Source organism: Nerophis lumbriciformis, linkage group LG23 (assembly GCF_033978685.3).
Source record: "Nerophis lumbriciformis linkage group LG23, RoL_Nlum_v2.1, whole genome shotgun sequence".
Lineage (NCBI taxonomy): Eukaryota > Metazoa > Chordata > Actinopteri > Syngnathiformes > Syngnathidae > Nerophis > Nerophis lumbriciformis.
In genome coordinates this window covers 10,320,564-10,344,238 of record NC_084570.2, presented here as the reverse complement: position 1 = coordinate 10,344,238, position 23,675 = coordinate 10,320,564, and the positions used below count along the sequence as shown (strand labels likewise).

Here is a 23,675-nt window from a genome sequence, read left to right as displayed (position 1 = left end):
CACTGAAATTCGGTAGTCTCCCGGGAAAATCGGGAGGGTTGGCAAGTATGTTGCTAGGGCGGGATAGCAATTCAAAGAAGGTGAATTCATTAAAAAGTGCATGTTAGATTGTTTTAAGAAATCTTTTCTTGCGGCCCAGCCTCACCCAGTTTCTGCATCCAGTGGCCCCCACATAAATTGAGTTTGAGACCCCTGGCCTAGAGCAATCGCGGGAGGGGCACTGAAATTCGGTAGTCTCCCGGGAAAATCGGGAGGGTTGGCAAGTATGGCGATACGGCCTGGAAAATATATTGTGATATATCGCATCCTCCTGCGATAACGATATGTAATTTACTTTCTTTGGTACATAAATAATAGAAACATTTCTACATGGCTTACAAAGGCTCCTAGTTTGGCTGCGGACGTTTCCAGTTGTGTTATTTTATTGAAACTAATGATCATAAGTATCATAACATCTGGTTACTTTCTGTTCTAGCATGTTTTTATCTACACTTCTGTTAAAATGTACTAAGCACTTATTATTCCTTTGTTAGTTTTGAGGGACACTACAAATTTGGGGAACTATTCAATACTAAGTAGTTACAAGGGCAATATCGGTCATCCATTTTCTACCGCTTGTCCCTTTCGGGGTCGCGGGAGTATCGGTCAAACCAGTGCTAAATACTTAACATTTTCTAAATCATTGATGTTAAAATTTTAGATCACAATTAAAATCAGACAAAAAGACAGGCTGGCGGTGTAACAATATCAATGAATATTTAAATTATTTCCTACTGTTAGTTCTGACTTAACACTTGTGTGGTGTTCGGGTCTGTGGGACCCGTTTTAATTTTTTATTAAAAGAAAAATGATAGTTACTGTATTTTTCGGACTATAAGTCGCAGTTTTTTTCATAGTTTGGCCGGGGGTGCGACTTATACTCAGGAGCGACTTATGTGTGAAATTATTAACACATTACGGTAAAATATCAAATAATATTATTTAGCTCATTCTCGTAAGAGACTAGACGTATAAGATTTCATGGGATTTAGCGATTAGGAGTGACAGATTGTTTAGTAAACGTATAGCATGTTCTATATGTTATAGTTATTTGAATGACTCTTACCATAATATGTTACGTTAACATACCAGTTGGTTATTTATGCCTCATATAACGTACACTTATTCAGCCTGTTGTTCACTATTCTTTATTTATTTTAAATTGCCTTTCAAATGTCTATTCTTGCTGTTAGGTTTTATCAAATACATTTCCCCCAAAAATGCGACTTATACTCCAGTGCGACTTATATGTTTTTTCCTTCTTTATTATGCATTTTCGGCAGGTGCGACTTATACTCCGGAAAATACGGTAGCTAGAAGGTAAATACAATGAGTTGAGTTTGAGTTTATTTGGAACATGCAAGCATACAACATGATACATCACAATTTCCAGTTTCTCTTTACAACATGTTTGAAAAGGGGTAGGAAGAAGCAGAGCTTATTTAATCCTACCCCTTTTCTTTTACATAACAGTTGCTAAAACTTTTTGTTCACTTCCTGTTCTCAATTTATTCACAATATACTCCATAAGTAATCACAATAAAAATAAATAAATAATAATAATTTAATAATAATAACTGGTGAAGTAAGTCATATTTCATATGATGAGATAAGTAAGATTATTTTGAGAATGAATGAATAAATTAATGGATGGATGAAATAAATTGAGAATGTTTGTCATGGTTCTTGTTCTTTGTAAACACTTAAGTTTGGAGAGTTTCTTGAAGTGGATCATATTAGTACCGTATTTTTCAAAGTATAAATCGCACCGGAGTATAAGTCGCACCTGCCGAAAATGCATAGTAAAAAAGGAAAAAACCATATAAGTCGCACTGGAGCCCGGCCAAACTATGAAAAAAAACTGCGACTTATAGTCCGAAAAATACGGTACATTGATTGCTTTGCTTAATCCATTCCATAATTTAATTCCACATACTGATATACTGAAGGTCTTAAGTGTTGTACGTGCATACAAATGTTTTAAATTACATTTTTCTCTAATATTATATTTCTCCTCTTTTTTTTGAGAAGAATTGTTGTATATTCTTGGGTAGCAGGTTATAGTTTGCTTTGTGTATAATTTTAGCTGTTTGCAAATTCACTATGTCATGGAATTTCAGTATTTTTGATTCAATAAATATGTATTATATGTATGTATTATTCTAACTGATCTTTTTTGTAACACCGTTAGTGAATGAAGTGCACTTTTGTAGTTATTTCCCCATATTTCTACACAATAACTCAGATATGGTAACACTAGCCAGCAGTAGAGAATATGAAGGGAATTTTGGTCTAGAACATGTTTTGCTTTATTCATTATTGATGTGTTTCTCGCTACTTTATGTTGTATATTTTTTTACATGAGATTTCCAGTTCAATTTATCATCAATCATTAAAAATAAATTACAACATAAATTTCTTGAAAATAAAACACATTTCATACTTAATATTGTCTGGCATTCAATGTAAGGAAGGAGAATAATATTTTTAATAAGAAAAATGAGCAGATAGTGAGTTGGTTTGTGTGTCACAATTCAAGTCACTGGTGTACTGGAACTTGAATTTGTTGACATAAACAGGTTGTCCAACATTTGACTCTCTACTGCCCCCTTGTGGAGGACGGTTGCACTAAGGTGGGAAATAGAAGCGCAGTACTTCCAGGTGTGTGTGTCGGTCCTACCTTGAAGACGTGGAAGGCCTCAAACTGGATGTTGCCACTTTTATGTCTGAGCAGGTTCATCATCATCTTGAGGTTCTCCGGCTTGCTGATGTAGCGCGTCATCACCGTGAAGTTGTGTCGGTCCAACAGCAGCTCGCCCAAAAGCTGCGGGAGAGGCTCGCCAGGTCACGTGACAAAGCGTGCGGCGGCCATTGCTGGCGGGTGCCTACGAACCTTTAGAGACTGCCTCTTGGTGACGTAGTTCTCAGAGTGCAGCAGCTTCTCGTAGCCCGTGAACACCTGCAGAAGACACACGGCGGTTCAACACACGGCACGCCGTTTTGGACCGGGCTGGTCCGCAATCACTCACGGCATCGTAGTTCTGGTCCAGAAATACCGCCACCAGGACTTTGTGCCTCGTCAGCAGATCCTGCAAGCGAAACCAACCTGCTTAGTCTCACATCACAAAACGCCCCTTAAAAATGCTTAGCGGCCACATGCGTGGACAGCACCTTTTAGCTCTTTATTTCCAAAATTGTGTACACTACTGAATTGGGGTCTTAAGGCCACTTATGTGGACACTTATACTGCCATCTGGTGGTGTCAGAAGAGTATTACAATGGAATTTGGGGGGAAAAAAGTGTAAAAATAAGAATAAGCATGTCACTAAACATGAAGTACACGTTTGTTACTTATGGACTAAGTACATCATTTCAAAAGATGATTCTTAGTTTGTATTCTAATTAGGGTCCAATAAGCCCAAATAGCAAAGAGATATAAAAAAAAAAGCATGTAAACAAACAGCTTGGGCCTTATGAGGTTAAGGAAATGGTCGGGGTTGTGGAAAAAAGGGGCCGAGGTACCTTGAAGGTGGCGAAGGCGTCGGAGGCGATGTCGAAGGTGGACATTTCCACGTAGCTGAAGAATTTTTGGAAGTGAGACGAATAAAGAACTCCCTTGGCGAGCGGCTCGTGGCGGATGCACTCCCTCAGCATGATGCCGCAGTTGAGCGCCACCTGCGGTGCCTCGTACCTTCAAACCCAAATGGATCCGAGTCACTGACGCAGTTCTAGTGTGTGTGTTTTTGCTTTCCTGCTGGCACCAAAATCCTGACATTTAACTCTTCCTGTGGGGTCCAGCTCTACCGTGGGGTCCAAATATTGAACGTCACAAATCCAAAGCGTTGAAACTCAGGCTACTAATCGATTAAAATCAGATATAAAAATTGTTGGCGATTAATTTAGTCATCGATTCGTTGGATCTATGCTATGCGCATGCGCAGAGGCAACTTTTTTTAAATTTAATTTAATTAATTAATTTTTTTTAGAAACCTTTATTTATAAACTGCAACATTTACAAACAGCTGAGCAACAAAATAAATAAAATAAAATAAAAATAAGTATGGTGCCAGTATGCTGTTTTTTTCCCAATAAAATACTGGAAAGGATAGAAATGTAGTTTGTTTCTTTTATCCGATTATTGATCGATTAATCCAAGTAATAATCGACAGATTAATCGATTATCAAATTAGTTGTTAGTAGCAGCCCTAGTTGAAACCAATTTAAAGTTAAAGTAGCAATGATTGTCACACACACACTAGGTGTGGCGAAATTATTCTCTGCATTTGACCCATCACCCTTGATCACCCCCTGGTAGGTGAGGGGAGCAGTGGGCAGCAGCGGTGGCCGCGCCCGGGAATCGTTTTTGGTGATTTAACCCCCAATTCCAACCCTTGATGCTGAGTGCCAAGCAGGGAGGTAATGGGTGCATTTTTTATAGTCTTTGGTATGACTCGGCCGGGGTTTGAACTCACAACCTACAAGTGGCCTCCTGTAGGTATTTGCATTTAATTTTTTTTCTAAACTGCTCCCATGGAGATCAATTTACTTGTCCTTGGTGTGTGTATGACAAGTGGTTAAATATACATACTGCAGTGTGTGTATTGGAAATTATTTATTATAGCTGATAGGAAAAAATCATATCACAATATTTTTTGTCATTTCAATAAATATCAGTATGTATCACCATATAAATGAAATGACTATTTCAATCAGGGGTGTCAAACTAATTTTAGCTCAAGGGCCTCATGGAGGAAAATCTATTTCCACGTGGGCCGGAATGGTGAAATCATGGGATGATAACTTAAAAATAAAGACAACTTCAGATTGTTAACTTTGTTCTATTTTGACCAAAAATCCAACAAGCACATTCTGAAAATGGACACATGACAAATATTTCTCATGGCAAAACACTTCTAAAGAAAAAAATGGTGCAGTTTCAAAAACACCATGAGGAACACAATGTATTTACAAAGCCATTAAACTTTAAGCACTTCCTGTTTAGCATTCTCATGTTGGCATTTTACCATTAAAAACATGTTTGGAAAAGCAATCGAATTGGTTTTTTTGACTGATATAAACTTTTATTACTAGATTGCAAAGGAAGAGAACACATTATATGAAACAGTACAGCACATATTCCGTACAATTGACCACTAAATGGTAACACCCGAATAAGTTTTTCAACTTGTTTAAGTCGGGGTCCACGTAAATCAATTCATGGTAAAATTCATGGTGACGGTCAGAATAATTGTATCTAAGTTATCACAAACCTTTGTGTTTCAATGAGTTCCCGGTGAGCAGCCAAAAGCTGTCTTTGATCCTACCAAGCAAAAGGCTTGTAAAACTCCACTGTGTAGAATGGGGAGCGACATGGGGGTGTCGGTTTCTTTGATGTATTGTAATCCACAGAAAGATTTTGTCTTGACCCGAGATCTACAAAGCGGAGAGGATGGCAGGACCTGACCCCCCTCCAGGCACCTTTTCTTTGAACTGTTTTACAACCTTTTCTTTGAACTGTTTTTTAACCAAAGGCGATGGCTGTTTACGACCCCCTTCCCTTAGAAACAGCTGTTGCCATGTAATCAGGGAAAGTCCAAATAAAAGAGGAGGCGTACAATCTTTCGTCAGAGTGTCTACGCGTTTCTCCTCAATTGAGCTAAGTTGAATTCTGTCTCTGTTTAATTCCTTGCTTCTTGTCTTGTTTAATAGATGTCATCAGTGTTTGAACCTGACAGTGACATCCGCAACTGCCGCAACACATTCATTTATCATCATTCGTTGATCAAATATTACAATTATGATATCAACAAAATGATCAAATGACACCATAGCCGAAATCAAGGTAACGTAACTACAAACTTAACCAATGTCAACATGCTAGATGTATGCATAAAATAAAATAGAACAAACAACAAATGTAGAAATATAATTTTTTACATAGGAGTTCAGGGTGCGCATTGCGCCGTCAAGTGTCAAAGTGTTGATGTTGCTGCAGTCGTCATTAGGAGGCTAATCTTATGTCCTTTAGAACAGTGGTCCCCAACCACCGGTCCGCGGACCGATTGGTACCGGGCCGCACAAGAAAAAAAGAAAAGAAAAAAAAAAGGGGGTTTATTTTTTATTTTGTTAAATCAACATAAAAACACGATGAGGTGGCGACTTGTCCAGGGTGTACCCCGCCTTCCGCCCGATTGTAGCTGAGATAGGCTCCAGCGCCCCCCGCGACCCCAAAGGGAATAAGCGGTAGAAAATGGATGGATGGATGGAACATAAAAACACAATATATCAATCAATCAATGTTTATTTATATAGCCCTAAATCACAACTGTCTCAAAGGGCTGCACAAGCCACAACGACATCCTCGGTACAAAGCCCACATAAGGGCAAGGAAAAACTCACCCCAGTGGGACGTCGATGTGAATGACTATGAGAAACCTTGGAGAGGACCGCATATGTGGGTAACCCCCCCACCGCAGCTACAAAAAGGTTGGGGACCACTGCTTTAGAACACGGACAAATTAATGGTATCAAAATGTTTCTCTTGTTACCAACGAAGAAAAGTTTTTTTTTGCAATACACGTCGCTATGGTCTTATGGCCCAGCCCCAGGTGAGACTTACCCGTTCAGCAGGATAAAGAGAACTTCCTGATGAGAGCAGAAGTATTCCACAGTGGGACACCGGGTTCCAATCTGCCTCCTCAAGATGTTGTTAAAGATCTGACACACGTCTTTCTTGCCCTGAAACCGCAAAGCAGACCATGAAGCGAGCCTCGGCGCGACGCCGCCTTCCTTGCTCTTCTCACCTCAAAGTCGATGACGTGCAGGTGCTCCACCATCGTGATGAGCAGGCCACTGTTGTAGAGCTCCTGGGCCAACTGGGCCACCGTCTCCGTTTGCGGCTCCTTGTCGTTGCTGCCGTACAGGATCTCCTTCATGGACACCAGACACTTTGACACCTCCTCGGATGCCTGCAGTACAAACCAGGCGCTTGTATACCTGACCTCGACAACTTATTTCTCACCGGGGTCCTCCTACCTTGTCCGTCTTTTTGTCCTGCTTAATCAGCACGTTCAAGTTCTCCTTCAAGGTCTTGACGAGCTCCATCGGAGTCTTGTGGGATTTACCGAACAGAGGCATGATGGACGCACTCTCAGGTCCTGGGAAGTGCACACGTGGGGCAATAAGGGTAAGGCTTGGACACAAGTTTGCATCCTTACTAACATTTAGCATTTTTAGTGCGTAAGTACGGTGAATAATCTGAAAAAGGAACACACTTGACCCAATAGTGACTGTGCCTGTGCAAGCAGTCCTGCAGTGCATTGGACTGATTGATTGATTGATTGAAACTTTTATTAGTAGATTGCACAGCACATATTCTGTACAATTGACCACTAAATGGTAACACCCGAATAAGTTTTTCAACTTCTTTAAGTCGGGGTCCACGTTAATCAATTTATGGTAAAGCCAGATAACATTTAAATGTTTTCCAATAGTCTTTTTATTCTATTTTAGTCAAGTCATTTACAAAAAGGTAAACGTGGTAGGCTATAGGTAACTAGGAACTAGCAGATACACATCAGCTAAGCACACAATAGCACAAAAACACTAGACCAGTGTTTTTCAACCCTTTTTGAGCCATGGCACATTTTTTGCGTTGAAAAAAATCCAGAGGCACACCACCATTAAAAAAACGAAACTCAGTTGACAGTAAAAAGTCGTCGTCGCAATTGTTGGATATGACTTTAAACCATAACCAAGCATGCATCAATATAGCTCTTGTCTCAAAGTAGGTGTACTGTCACCGCCTGTCACATCACGCTGTGACTTATTTTGAGGTTCTTTTGGTGTTTTCCTGTGTGTAGTTTTAGTTCCTGTCTTGCACTCTTATTTTGGTGGCTTTCTGTCTTTTTATTTGTATTTTCCTGTAGCAGTTTCATGTCTTCTTTTGAGCGATATTTCCCGCATCTACTTTGTTTTAGCAATCAAGAATATTTCAGTAGTTTTTATCCTTCTTTGTGGGGACATTGTTGATTGTCATGTCATGTTCAGATGTACATTGTGGACGCCGTCTTTGCTCCGCAGTAAGTCTTTGCGGTCATCCAGCATTCTGTTTTTGTTTACTTTGTAGCCAGTTCAGAGTTAGTTTCGTTCTGCATAGCCTTCCCTACGCTTCAATGCCATTTCTTAGGGGCACTCACCTTTTGTTTATTTTTGGTTTAAGCATTAGATACCTTTTGACCTGCTGTTTCCGACATCTACAAAGCAATTAGCTACCGGCTGCCACCTACTGACATGGAAGAGTATTACACGGTTACTCTGCCAAGCTCTAGACAGCATCGACACTCAACAACAACACATCATTTGCAGACTATAATTACTTGTTTGCAAAAAATATTTTTAACCCAAATAGGTGAAATTAGATAATCCCCCACAGCCATACGTGCCAACCTTGAGACCTCCGAATTCGGGAGATGGGGGGTTGGGGAGGGGTTGAGGTGGGCGGGGTTGGGGAGGGCGTTGTTTGGTGCTAGCGGGGGGTGTATATTGTAGCGTCCCGCAAGAGTTAGTGCTGCAAGGGGTTCTGGGTATTTGTTGTGTTGTGTTTATGTTGTGTTACGGTGTGGATGTTGTCCCGAAATGTGTTTGCCATTCTTGTTTGGTGTGGGTTCACAGTGTGGCGCATATTTGTAACAGTGTTAAAGTTGTTTATACGGCCACCCTCAGTGTGACCTGTATGGCTGTTGATCAAGTATGCGTTGCATTCACTTGTGAGTGTGTAAAAGCCACATATATTATGTAGCTGGGCCGGCACGCTGTTTGTATGGCGGAAAAGCGGACGTGACGGCAGGTTGTAGAGGACACTAAAGGCCCCCAATATTGTTGAAATTCGGGAGAATGGTTGCCCCGGGAGATTTTCGGGACGGGCACTTAAATTCGGGAGTCTCCCGGGAAAATCGGGAGGGTTGGCAAGTATGCCCACGGCACACCAGACTGTGTCTCACGGCACAGTGGTTGAAAAACACTGAGCTAGACATACGTAATACGTGTCGTAAATAGAACAATATTGCAGTCTAAAGAACCTAATTTGTCAACATAAACAAGTATGAACTTATTATAGTTGCTCATTACTTAGCACAGTGGTGCCGGGGGCTGCAAGCGACATGGCAAGGTCATTGCTGGAGACTCTCCCAGAGGACAGTGCAGTGAAAAGGCAACAAACTCCTTCCCTGTCTCTCATGGACACACACCTGTTGTTGACTTTTGTTGGGCGGACTGGCTGTGCTATCGCGTTTGAGAGCATCAAGGTCGCGGAACAGAGACACGCTGCAGGCTTACTTACACATATGCACCCACACAAGTACCACACCCCCATCCCACACTTTTCCCACCTTTTACAGGGCACCGCAAGTGGCGACCCATCATTGTTCCTTTTCTGTAATCCTGTACAATCTTGAACAGGTTTGTGGTGAAAATTACATTTTGTTGTACTTGTGCAATGACAAAGTGCATACCATGCCATCCATCCATCCATTTACCAAATGTGGCCCGCCAAAGGGTGGTTTCCCAAATTTAAAGGGGACTTTCTGCAAAAAAAAATGTTTTTGTACATATTGGTACCTGCTGTCGTGTATTTGGGATCTGCATAATACCCGAAAACTTTAAATCAGGGATACCGGAAATTTAAAATCAAACTGGTAGGGGTCTAACGGTACACAAAAATTTCGGTTCGGTACGTACCTCGGTTTAGAGGTCACGGTTCCGTTCATTTTCGGTACAGTAAGAAAACAACAAAATATACATTTTTGGGTTATTTATTTACCAAATTTGCAAAATCTTCCACCAAAAATATTTTTCTTAGTGGAATATTTGATGTGAAGTAATGGGAACCTTGGATAGGTCAATAATTCATAATAACATTGATTTTGATTCAATATTATGTTTTGAGCAATGACAGTTTGAAAGAAAAAAAAAACAGCTTTGTTTTATTAGTCAACATTGCAACTTTTTCTAAATTACATTTAACCTTTAAGCTTTTTTATTTCACTTTTGTTATGTTTTTGTTTATTTTAATAGTATTTTTAGAATGTGCCGTGGGTCTTTAAAACATTAGCTGTGGGCCGCAAATGGCCTCCGGGGCACACTTTTGACACCCCTGCTATAGATAATAAAATGTTAAATCTGATAAATCTATGGATAAAAAGCAGAGCCTGGCGACGCATGCACATTTATCATAACTCTCTCGCTCTCTCTGTCTCTGCCCCTCCCTCACGAATGCTGCTGCGTGCACAATTTGTTTTGTTTTTAACCCCTTCTTAACCCTGAACGTACATTGAAAATACACGCAACCCTAACTCAAAATGCCGGACATTTGAGGCATTTAAGAAACTCCGCCCGGACAGCTCCGCAAAAGACATGTCCGGTGAAAAGAGGACGTATGGTCAGTCTATCGTAGCCCGGTCGCTGCTAACATGCCGTGTATTGTGCCTCGGTGTGCATTGTTTACACAACGTGCATTACGCTACTTAATATGTCCGTGTGGAAACTCGTTCGGTACACCTCCGAACCGGACCGAAACCCCCGTACCGAAACGGTTCAATACAAATACATTTACCGCTACACTCCTACATTGTGGAGATATTTATCAAACAATCATGCCTTCCTTCATACTTCAGGTAAATGTGCTGTTCGGAATTTGCTCTTCTGACCGGTGACGTCAGCGGATTATCCATATATGGTATAAATTTACCCAAAGTGCTTTGTGCGAGTCCGCCATTGTAGTCAATCTTATTTTTCTCTATCCTCTTGTGTGGGGCAGGGTGGCTCATACATGCACATTCTTCCTCCACTGTTGCCATTTCTCATACATTGTAGCATGTACTTCGATTAGATTAGTTTATTTCAAAGGGGACAATGCAATTGCATAAAACACATGACTACACATGGTTAAAAAAGCCAGAATTAGCCAGAAGGCTACTTCTAACTTATATCTGTCAAGTAGACTCCATATGGAAGCGTTAAAAACTACAACAAAGATGACAGGGAGAGGACGCAGTCGAAGTGGAGGCACGTAGATAAGACCGCACACAAAACCTCCTGAAGAGACGGTCAGAAAATGGCTTGAAGATGGCCTGTAAAACATCATCTACGCAACATTTTGACCAAAGAACGACCCTCACATGTTATGTAGACCACAAGGAAGTGTTTTCTATATAGAAAGATCATAGTAAGACCCCTTTAATGCAAATTCATACTGACCTCTTTCAAACTTACAAGGAGTGTGCCGATAGTCCAATATCATCAAAAAGGACTATCTACATATATAATTAAATCTAAACTATCAGAACTAATCTCTTATACAACCGTTCCTTCAGCGTGTTTGCTTGTGCAGAGCTCAAAAAGCCAGTTAACATTTAATGTCCAGCATAATGTTGGTCTTTTCTTGTATTTTTTTTTAATTTTTATTACACATTTCATTTACAAAACAAGGCTAGGCTACTAGAAACTCATGACCATAATTGCTTCATAAAGCATAAAAGGTGATTACATCATACACAGAGATGGAACTACAAAGCAGGGCTAAAAACAGGAAATAGATTAAACTAGCAACACAGGGACATATGGAGACATTGGACAAGTTTTAAAGTGCTGAGTGTTCATTGCACGTCGTTCTATTGTACTTTTTTTTTTTTTTGCATTGTTCAACAGCTTGAAAGAAGCTGGAACAAATGATAATTTGAGACAATTTGTTTTTGCACTTTTGTTATACAATGTCTTCTTCCTGATGGGAGAAGTTTGTGATCTGAGAACAATGGGTGAAGAGCATTTTGTTGCTTGTGTCATAACTGACTGGTTATACCAATAATCTATGGACTCATGTTTCATTCCAATTAACTTCATTGCGGTTTTCTGCATGTTAGCCAATCTTGGTTTCGGTTTGTTAGGTTGACAAACCACGCTGTGATTTCATATCTGATTAAGCTCTCTGGGATACAAAATTAAAACACCATACAGCCTTCATCTAAACTAGCAGCGGGGGGTGTATATTGTAGCGTCTCGGAAGAGTTAGTGCTGCAAGGGGTTCTGGGTATTTGTTCTGTTGTGTTTATGTTGTGTTACAATGCGGATGTTCTCCCGAAATGTGTTTGTCATTCTTGTTTGGTGTGGGTTCACAGTGTGGCGCCTATTTGTAACAGTGTTAAAGTTGTTCATACGGCCACCCTCAGTGTGACCTGTATGGCTGTTGATCAAGTATGCCTTGCATTCGCTTGTGTGTGTGAAAAGCCGTAGATAGTATGTGATTGGGACGGCACGCAAAGGCAGTGCCTTTAAGGTTTATTGGCGCTCTGTACTTCTCCCTACATCCGTGTACACAGCGGCGTTTAAAAAAGTCATACATTTTAATTTTTGAAACGGATACCGATAATTTTGAAACCGATACTGATAATTTCCGATATTACATTTGAAAGCATTTATCGGCCGATATTATCGGACATCCCTAGTAATAAGTGTCCTTAATTGAACAACGTTGCCTTCTCCTACCAAACATTTGTCAGTACAGTATGAACAAGTATTAAATAATTAGGTGTCCAGTAACAAACGTGTCCGCACCATTCGACTTATTGCGTCATGAGCTTAACTTAATTACTGTGGCCACAAGGTGTCGCCAAAAACAATCACCACTCCACTTTAACCTAAAGACGGTAATAAATCCATTCCAGACGGCTAATAATAAATAGGTTAGTGTTTTTCATACCCTCCATTAGGGTTGTACGGTATACCGGTATTAGTAATGAACAGTAATGAATCATGTTTGGTACTATACCGCCTCTAAAAGGTACCATTCCTGCAACGCCCGCGTCGTCACGTCTTGTCATTGCTGGTTTACGAGCAGAGGAGCATGTTCGGCAGCGCACAATCACAGAGTACTTACAAGCAGACACAGTGTGTAGACAGAAAAGGGAGAATGGACGCATTTTGGCTTAAAAACTAACGATAAAGGTGAAGTTATAACACTGAAACGCCCTCAGGAAGAGGTGCTTTAAAACATAGCTAGCTAGCTAGCGGCTAAAGTCCAGCCCCAGTCGGCAGTGTTTTAGCTACTTCTAAATCACTAATCCTCGCCTCCATGGTGACAAATAAAGTAAGTTTCTTACAAGTATCATCACTGCAGGACGAGGAATAGCTTAACATGCTTCACTACACACCGTAGCTCACCGGCGTCAAAATGTAAATAAACGCCATTGGTGGATCTACACCTAACATCCACTGTAATGATACCAAGTACAGTAGCGTATCTAGTCGATACTACTATGATTACGTCAATATTTTTTGGCATCGCATCTTCTTTTGTTTTTTTTAATATTAATATTATGTTTATAAAGTCAGGAAATATGTCCCTGGACACATGAGGACTTTGAATATGACCAATGTATGATCCTGTAACGACTTGGTATCGGATTGATACCCAAATTTGTGGTATCATCCAAAACTAATATAAAGCATCCAAACAGAAGAATAAGTGATTATTACATTTGAACAGAAGTGTAGACAGAACATGTTAAAAGAGAAAGTAAGCAAATATTAACAATAAATGAACAAGTAGATTAATAATACATTTTCTACCACTTGTCCTTAATAATTTTGACAACATAATAGAATGATAAATGACACAATATGTTACTGCATATGTCAGCAGACTAAATTAGGAGCCTTTGTTTGCTTACTTACTACTAAAAGAAATTGTCTTGTATGTTCACTATTTTATTTAAGGACAAACTTGCAATAAGAAACATGCGTTTAATGTACCCTAAGATTTTTTTTAAATAAAGCCAATAATGCAATTTTTTGTGGTCCCCTTTATTTAGAAAAGTACCGAAAAGTATCGAAATCATTTTGGTACCGGTACCAAAATATTGGTATCAAGACAACACTACCCTCCATTGTTGATCAACTAAATTTACTTGAGCAAGCCTTTTCTATCAATCATGATGATCATGGTCACTACTGCCTAGTTTCTCTTGTTATATTCTTATTTTACTGTTATATTTTTATTCTCATTGTTGCTTTTAATTCTTATTCTTATTATAATATTTTTCTATTTGGTTTCCATTTATACCCCCATTATTTACTTTTTAAATTCGATCTCAATTCTGTACACTGCTGCTGGAATTTTAATTTTCCTGAGGGAACTCTACTGAAGGAATCAATAAAGTACCATCTATCTATCTATCAATCAGTCAAAGTTTACTTATATAGCCCTTAATCACAAATGTCTCAAAGGGCTACAAAATATACACGACAAAACAACAAAAGTATGTATAATAAGTGCAGATATCGTGCTGCATCGCCATTGGTATCGGCCAACTTTCAAGACTCCAATACTGGTATCGTAAAGGAAGTAAAAAAGTTGTATCGGGACATTGATTGAATTTTGATTGATTGATTGAAACTTTTATCAGTAGATTGCAGAGTACAGTACATATTCCATACAATTGACCACTAAATGATAACACCCGAGTAAGTTTTTCAACTTGTTTAAGTCGGGGTCCACGTTAATCAATTCATGGACAACCCTACTTGTCGTTGTAACTGCGTACAGTAGATGGCATCGTAACTCTGCCAGAGAATAAGAAGATGGAGCAAAAGGGAGAAAGCATAAAATTATTTTAAGCTGCATTTACAAAATGATGAAATTGTTACAACCACGAACAGACTCGGCCACTGCTCCCTGGCGCAGTGACGATGAGCAGCAATGTCAGCGAAAAACCAGATACAAGCCAAAAAAAACTGACTCATGTTGGTTGTCATGACGACCGCGCCTTCCTTTAGCACCTGAGATGCACATTCCAGGACCATAAGAGCAGCGAGCGGATCAGATGACACACGGGTCATCGTTACACAAGAGCCAGCCGGGCTTGCCGAGTCACATTCTCATCTCGGGGTTGTCAGACTCCGGTCAAGACGGAAGTGCGCCCGGAGTAAAAAAAAAAAAAAAGGAAGTGCTGAGTGAGGGATGATAGGAGACATTGGAGAGCTGGAGGCTATCCCAGCTGACTTTGGGTGACACACCCTGGACTAGCTGGTCACCGGCCAATCAGGTCATGGATAGACAAACAACCAGCCACACCTAAGGACATTTACGGTGTCCAATTGAGTAGACAAGCATGTTTTTGGGATGTGGGAGGAAGCAGAACTCCAGACAGAAATGTTCCAACAGAGATTAGAACATGGATCTCCTGACTATTAGCAGAGGTGGGTAGAGTAGCCAGAAATTGTACTCAAGTAAGAGTACGGTTACTTTAGAGATTTATTACTCAAGTAAAAGTAAGGAGTAGTCACCCAAATATTTACTTGAGTAAAAGTAAAAAGTATGTTGTGAAAAAACTACTCAAGTACTGAGCAACTGATGAGTAACCTGTTCGTTTAATGCTGACGGCAACAAATAATGCACAAAAACATAAAAATAGCAATGAGCAAATTCAGAGCCAGGAAAATCTCTTAAGCAACTAAAACAATAATATATATTAAATAGTATAAACTTTGAAACTAAGGCAAATTGAGCCACAATAACTTAACAGCACCATAGGCTCAGTAGGCAGAGATTACAAAGGAAAATAACAAGTTAGCCTTTACGCAAACCATGAACTGATAGGTGTGGGCTGCACCTGGGAACATTGATTGATTGATTGAAACTTGTATTTGTATATTGCACAGTGCAGTACATATTCCGTACAATTGACCACTAAATGGTAACACCCGAATAAGTTTTTCAACTTGTTTAAGTCGGGGTCCACGTAAATCAATTCATGGTAAACACACTGTGCACTTCTGATTGGTGTTTCTATGCATGCGTGTGTGTGTGTGTCTATGAGGCTGCAGTGCGTTAATAAATGTCCCCACACGATGTACATTTGACAGTGATTCATAGCAGGGAAGCTAACATCAGCCTACGGTGACAGCCAAAATATCTACTAACGTTACTTACCGCAATGTGCTTCCTCAAATTTACGTTGAGTTCATGTAAGCTTAAGCTTGTTGTTTGCCGCATGTGACCGCCTGGCTCTGTCTGATTGGTGAAACGGAGTCAAACGTGACCAGTGACTGTATTTGATTGGTGAAACGCAGGCATGCGATAGATCCTACTTTGACGGTCTGTCTGACAAACCAAAACAAACAAAGCGTGCATTAACAGATCGATAAAAATCAGTAGCGAGTAGCGAGCTGAATGTAGATAAATGGAGCGGAGTAAAAGTAGCGTTTGTTCTCTATAAATATACTCAAGTAAAAGTATGTTGCATTAAAACTACTCTTAGAAGTACAATTTATCCCAAAAGTTACTCAAGTAGATGTAAAGGAGCAAATGTAGCGCGTTACTACCCACCTCTGACTATTAGAAAGAGGGGGAAATTCAGTGGGTTAAATGGCAATAATTAGAGATGTCCGATAATATCGGACTGCCGATATTATCGGCCAATAAATGCTTTAAAATGTAATATCGGAAATTATCGGTATCGGTTTCAAAATTATCGGTATCGGTTTCAAAAAGTAAAATTTATGACTTTTTAAAACGCCGCTGTGTACACGGACGTAGGGAGAAGTACAGAGCGCCAATAAACCTTAAAGGCACTGCCTTTGCGTGCCGGCCCAGTCACATAATATCTACGCCTTTTCACACACACAAGTGAATGCAAGGTCACACTGAGGGTGGCCGTATAAACAACTTTAACACTGTTACAAATATGCGCCACACTGTGAACCCACACCAAACAAGAATGACAAACACATTTCGGGAGAACATCCACACCGTAACACAACATAAACACAACAGAACAAATGCCAAGAACCCCTTGCAGCACTAACTCTTCTGGGACGCTACAATATACACACCCCCCCCCCCACCTCAACCTCCTCATGCTCTCTCAGGGAGAGCATATCCCAAATTCCAAGCTGCTGGTTTGAGGCATGTTAAAAAAAAATAATGCACTTTGTGACTTTAATAATAAATATGGCAGTGCCATGTTGGCATTTGTTTTTTCCATAACTTGAATTGATTTATTTTGGAAAACCTTGTTACATTGTTTAATGCATCCAGCGGAGCATCACAACAAAATTAGGCACAATAACGTGTTAATTCCACGACTGTATGTATCGGTATCGGTTGATATTGGAATCGGTAATTAAGAGTTGGACAATATCGGGATATTGGATATCGGCAAAAAAGCCATTATCGGACATCTCTAGCAATAATGATACACTAACACCTTATCATAATACCTTTTATAACAACAAATCCTGCTACTACCTTTAGCCACAAGGGGGCAGCAGATGAAAATAGTCACCTGTTTAACAATTAAAAAGCATCTCATCCAGATCCAAGTTCTAACTAAAAAATGTATGAAAAAGGAGTCTGTCTTCCACTTAAATGTTTTCACTTCAAAAAAAAAAAAAAAAAAAAAGAAGTGAGGTGAGTTAATGATTATAGCGCTCATCAGTCAATATTTGTCACTGACGCATTGAGAATACGACACCAGTCTTTTCATGCTTTGTCAGGTTTAGTGTTGGCTCAGCGTCACAGAAAACTAAAACAAATTCCAATATGCATGCTGGTTATGAATCAACTTGTTCAGCACTCAACAGTAACAAACAAAAAAAAGATTAAATATTACGAGAAAACGGCTGTGATTTTAACCAAGTTGATGTCAAAATTGCCACGCAAATGTAAGTGGACGCGTCTGTAGAAACCTGCCAGTCAATGTATTGTGTCGTATGAAAGAATATCTGTTGAAAAACAGGTCGTTTGAGGTTGTGTAGTTTTATATTACACATGCACCTTAACAGAATCACTTTTAAGATCTTCGTGCTGGTGACAGTTTTAATGTGCCAAAGTGTCGACTGTTTTGTTCTTGTGGAAGCATTCTTTATATTCTAGTTTAGTTTAGTTTATTAAGGATCCCCATTAGTCTACACCGCAGTGGAGACTATTCTTCCTGGGGTCCAGGCAAAAAACATCGCACAATCACAAAACAAAAGATTACAATGCAGTACAACATGATCAAATAATAAAATGTTGTCATACAAAAATAGCAACAACAAAGAACCAAAAAAACAAAATTAAAAACCAATAACTTCGAGTTTACATAATAATGTTCATACCACAGATAAAAAGAGCAATATAAAAATATATACCGTATTTTCCGCACCATAAGGCGCCCTGGGTTATAAGCCGCGCCTTCAATGAACGGCATATTTCAAAACTTTGTCCACCTATAAGCCGCCCCGTGTTGTAAGCCGCATCTAACTGCGCTAAAGGAATGTCAAAAAAACAGTCAAATAGGTCAGTCAAACTTTAATAATATATTAAAACCAGCGTGATGTGGGCGCGCATGGAATCGTATATCAACATGGACGAAGCTGCGTGAAAAAAGCCACCCGGCCTCTTCGCGTAAACTTAAACTTACCTTAACCACTCGCTCATCTTTTCTTCATCCATCCCTTCGAGTTAGCTTTTATGATGACGCCGGCTGGAAAGGTCTCTTTTGGCAAGGTCTTCCTTTTGAATATCACCATGGGTGGAAGTTTCTGGCCATTAGCATGGCAAGCTAGAACCACAGTGAAGGATGACTTCTCATTCCCTGTGGTGCGAATATTCACCGTACGTGCTCCCCTTGTATCCACAGTGCGGTTCACAGGAATATCAGTTGCTGTGAAATAGTAATCCGTGTGCGGATGGAGAGATTGCGTCTTTTCATGAACCGGATCCCTGTCGTTTAGTAGGAGCCATTTTGTGGTCTTTACAGATGTAAACACACAAAGGAAATGAAACGTACCGTATGGTAGTATCCGCGCGCTTTTTCTTCTTCTACGCGGGCGGGTGGTTGCTTACAGTAGAAGAAGAAGCGCTTCCTGTTCTATGGGGGCGGGTGCTTACCTTGGCGGTTGCTTGCGTAGAAGAAGAAGCGCTTCCTGTTCTACCGGGAAAAAAGATGGCGGCTGTTTACCGTAGTTACGAGACCGAAACTTTATGAAAATGAATCTTAATATTTATCCATATATAAAGCGCACCGGGTTATAAGGCGCACTGTCAGCTTTTGAGAAAATTTGTGGTTTTTAGGTGCGCCTTATAGTGCGGAAAAGTATATATTTTTTTTTTTACAAAAATAAAACAAAGAACCAATGGCCTAAAATATACACATTAGTGTACCAAAGACAAACAATAAGTGACGAAAAAGTATCATCCATCCATTTTCTACTGCTTGTCCCATAATCAATAAAATAGTCAATAATCAATAAAAAAAAACAGTCATGACATTAGGTACAATCTAGAATAATCTCTTTCTGCAATACTTCTCCTCTTAGTCTATTCTTAAAACCCACTATGCTGGTGACTGATAGCAGATATTGTGGAAGTCGATTCCAGTAAGTGATTGCCCTATACATTACAGTCTTTTTCAAAACATCAGTTTTGGGTTTAAGACGGGTGAGAGCACCTCTTAGGGCTAGCCTGGTACCATAGTTGGGACTGTCATGAGCAAGCAACAGCTGAGAATACAGATAAGAAGGTTTATGGTATGTATAGATTTTTTTTAAATTTTTTTTTTTAAATAGTGGTGCTCAATCTTTATATTCTAGGAGTGCTAAAAAAAAGTCAATTCACATCCAAATCACAATTTTTATTTATTACGATTCTAAATTAATTCATAATTTTCGAAAACCGGTTAAAAAAATACATGTTTTTTTTAAGAGAAAAAATGTTGGGATTCAAAACAAAAAAAACATTATTGATATTATTATCATCATTGATACTGTTATTTTGTTGTTGTTTTTGAAATAATTTATTTGTATGTCTTTCCAATTGCTTTAAGTATTGTAAAACTGGGATTAGGTTGGAGTTGCTTTGTTTTCTTTTATTAGATTAACATTCTGTGATTTTTGTACAAAACCCAAAACCAGTGAAGTTGGCACGTTGCGTACATAAAAACAGAATACAATGATTTGCAAATCCTTTTCAACTTATATTCAATTGAAGAGACTGCAAAGACAAGATATTTAAATGTTCGAACTGAGAAACTTAATTTATTTTTGCAAATAATCATTAACTTAGAAGTTCATGGCAGCAACACATTGCAAAAATATTGGCACGGGGGCATTTTTACCACTGTGTTACATGGCCTTTCCTTTTAACAACACTCAGTAAACGTTTGGGAACTGAGGAGACACATTTTTTAAGCTTCTCAGGTGGAATTCTTTCCCATTCTTGCTTGATGTACAGCTTACGTTGTTCAACAGTCCGGGGCTCCGTTGTGGTATTTTACGCTTCATAATGCGCCACACATTTTCAATGGGAGACAGGTCTGGACTACAGGCAGGCCAGTCTAGTACCCACACTCTTTTACTATGAAGCCACGCTGTTGCAACACATGGCTTGGCATTGTCTTGCTGAAATAAGAAGGAGCGTCCATTAAAAAGACCTTGCTTGGATGGCAACATATGTTGCTCCAAAACCTTTAGGTACCTTTCAGCATTAATGGTGCCTTCACAGATGTGTAAGTTACCCATGCTTTGGGCACTAATACACCCCCATACCATCACAGATGCTGGCTTTTGAACTTTGCGTCTATAACAACCCGGATGGTTCTTTTCCTCTTTGGTCTGGAGGACAAGACATCCACAGTTTCCAAAAACAATTTGAAATGTGGACTCGTCAGACCACAGAACACTTTTCCACTTTGCATCAATCCATCTTAGATGAGCTCGGGCCCAGCGAAGCCGGTGGCATTTCTGGGTGTTGTTGATAAATGGCTTTCGCTTTCCATAGTACAGTTTTAACTCGCATTTACACATGTAGCGACAAACTGTAGTTACTGACAGTGGTTTTCTGAAATGTTCCTGAGCCCATGTGGTGATATCCTTTACACAATGATGTCGGTTTTTGATGCAGTACTGCCTGAGGGATCGAAGGTCACGTGCATTGCCGCTCACGTGCAGTGAAAACGCCACTGTGTACACGGACGTAGGGAGAAGTACAGAGCGCCAATAAACCTTAAAGGCACTGCCTTTGCGTGCCGGCCCGGTCACATAATATCTACTACTTTTCACACACACAAGTGAATGCCACGCATACTTCGGGAGAACATCCACACCGTAACACAACAGAACAAATACCCAGAACCCCTTGCAGCACTAACTCTTTCGGGACGCTACAATATCCACCCCCCACCCCCACCCCACTACTCCCTACCATCCTTCGTAACTGAGCTACTGTGTGGAACAATTTCGCTTGTGGATCATTAAGGTTTGTCTAAGTCGAAGTCTATAATTTCTGCCAAAGGTACTAGGGATGATGTTCGAAACCGGTTCTCCCGATTGTTCGATAAGAAAAGAACCGATTCTATGGATTCGAATCCCTTTTTGGGAACCGGTTCCCGTTATCAAAGCCACTATACCGTATTTTCGCGATCATAGGGCACACAGTATTAAAAGGCGCCGTGTCAGTTTTGGGTGCTATTTCTGTATTTAAATCAAATCAAATCAACTTTATTTATAAAGCACATTTAACATTTACCACAGGGGTAGCCAAAGTACTGTACAATGGGCAGGTTAAAAGATAAAACGAGTACCGAGCAAACACAACACAACACAAACAGAACACGATAAAAAATAAATAAATAAAATAGAATAAATAAAAACATAAAAACAGGTTTACAGCAGGTGTATTATGGGACGCCATTGCAGGATTCGCATAATAAATAAGGCACAGCGTATTTTTGAGGCGCAGGCATGGTTAAACATACGCTAGTTTAAAACATACGCTATCTTAAAACGAGGGCTGCAACTAACGATTAATTTGATAATCGATTAATCTGTCGATTATTACTTCGATTAATTGATTAATAATCGGATAAAAGAGACAAACTACATTTCTATCCTTTCCAGTATTTTATTGGGGAAAAAAACGCATACTGGCACCATACTTATTTTGATTATTGTTTCTCAGCTGTTGGTACATGTTGCAGTTTATAAATAAAGGTTTATAAAAATTTTTTTTTTTTTTTTAAAAATCTAAAAAAAAAAAGTAAAAAAATTGCCTCTGCGCTTGCGCATAGCATAGATCCAACGAATCGATGACTAAATTAATCGCCAACTATTTTTATAATCGATTTTAATCGATTAGTTGTTGCAGCCCTACTTAAAACATAAAGTTAAAGTACCAATGATTGTCACACACACACACTAGTTGTGGCAAAATTTGTCCTCTGCATTTGACCCATTCCCTTGTCCACCCCCTGGGAGGTGACGGGAGCAGTGGACGGGAGCAGTGGGCAGCAGCAGTGGCCGCGCCCGGGAATCATTTTTGGTGATTTAACCCCCAATTCCAACCTTTGATGCTGAGTGCCAAGCAGGGAGGTAATGGTTCCCATTTTTATAGTCTTTGGTTTGAGTCTGGATTTAATGAGAGATTCGATAAGGAATCGGTTCGATAAGAGGATTCGATAATGGGCTCGAACTAGATAATTTCTTATCGAACATCCTCCCTAAAAGGTACATCAACAAAGTACTGAGCAAATCCTGTGAATACTTATGTTCATGTGATTTTTTTTATTTGTAATAAATTTGCCAAATTAAAAAAAAAGCTTTTCACATTGTCATTATAGAGTATTTTATGTATAAATATGGGGAAAAATTAGGGGTGTAACGGTACGTGTATTTGTATTGAACCGCTTCGGTACGGGGGTTCCGGTTCAGTTCGGAGGTGTACCGAACGAGTTTCCACACGGACATATTAAGTAGCGTAACGCACGTTGTGTAAACAATGCACACCGAAGCACAACACACGGCATGTTAGCAGTGACCGGGCTACGATAGACTGACCATACGTCCTCTTTTCACCGGACATGTCCTTTTTTGCGGAGCTGTCAGGGCAGAGTTTCTTAAATGCCTCAAATGTCCGGCATTTTGAGTTAGAGTTGCGTGTATTTTCAATGTATGTTCAGGGTTAAGAAGGGGTTAAAAACAAAACAAATTGTGCACGCAGTAGCATTTGTGAGAGAGGGGCAGAGACAGAGAGAGAAAGAGAGTTATGATAAACGCGCATGCGTCGCCAGGCTCTGCTTTTTATCCATAGATTTATCAGATTTAATTTTTTATTATCTATAGCAGGCGTGTCAAAAGTGTGCCCCGGAGGCCATTTGCGGCCCACAGCTAATGTTTTAAAGGCCCACGGCACATTTTAAAAATACTATTAAAATAAACAAAAACATAACAAAAGTGAAATAAAAAAGCTTAAAGGTGAAATGTAATTTAGAAAAAGTTGCAATGTTGACTAATAAAACAAAACTGTTTTTTCCCCCAAACGGTCATTGCTCAAAACATAATATTGAATCAAAAACAATGTTATTATGAATTATTGACCTATCCAAGGTTCCGATGACTTCACATCAAATATTCCACTAAGAAAAATATTTTTGGTGGAAGATTTTGCAAATTTGGTAAATAAATAACCCAAAAATTTATATTTTGTTGTTTTCTTACTGTATCGAAAATGAACCGAACAGTGACCTCTAAACCGAGGTACGTACCGAACCGAAATTTTTGTGTACCGTTACACCCCTAGGAAAAATACATGTTTATATTTTGGA

At 39.6% G+C, this 23,675-nt stretch overlaps 1 protein-coding gene across 2 annotated transcripts in view; it reads right to left on the bottom strand.

Annotated features, from left to right (window-relative positions):
* The window catches only part of cab39l (calcium binding protein 39-like), a 34,579-nt gene that overhangs the window by 1,598 nt on the left and 9,306 nt on the right, over positions 1-23,675 (bottom strand). The window contains exons 1-8 of one of the 2 annotated variants that reach the window (XM_061985146.2): positions 11,296-11,506; positions 7,075-7,196; positions 6,843-7,007; positions 6,659-6,777; positions 3,562-3,730; positions 3,069-3,128; positions 2,933-2,998; positions 2,720-2,863 (exon numbers count right to left, since the gene is read on the bottom strand). In XM_061985146.2, coding sequence (XP_061841130.1) covers positions 2,720-2,863; positions 2,933-2,998; positions 3,069-3,128; positions 3,562-3,730; positions 6,659-6,777; positions 6,843-7,007; positions 7,075-7,196; positions 11,296-11,338 — 888 coding nt within the window. In that variant the 5' untranslated portion in view covers positions 11,339-11,506. Of the gene's footprint in view, positions 1-2,719; positions 2,864-2,932; positions 2,999-3,068; positions 3,129-3,561; positions 3,731-6,658; positions 6,778-6,842; positions 7,008-7,074; positions 7,197-11,295; positions 11,507-23,675 lie in introns of those variants that run through there. The other variant, XM_061985147.2, reaches the window with a different exon arrangement.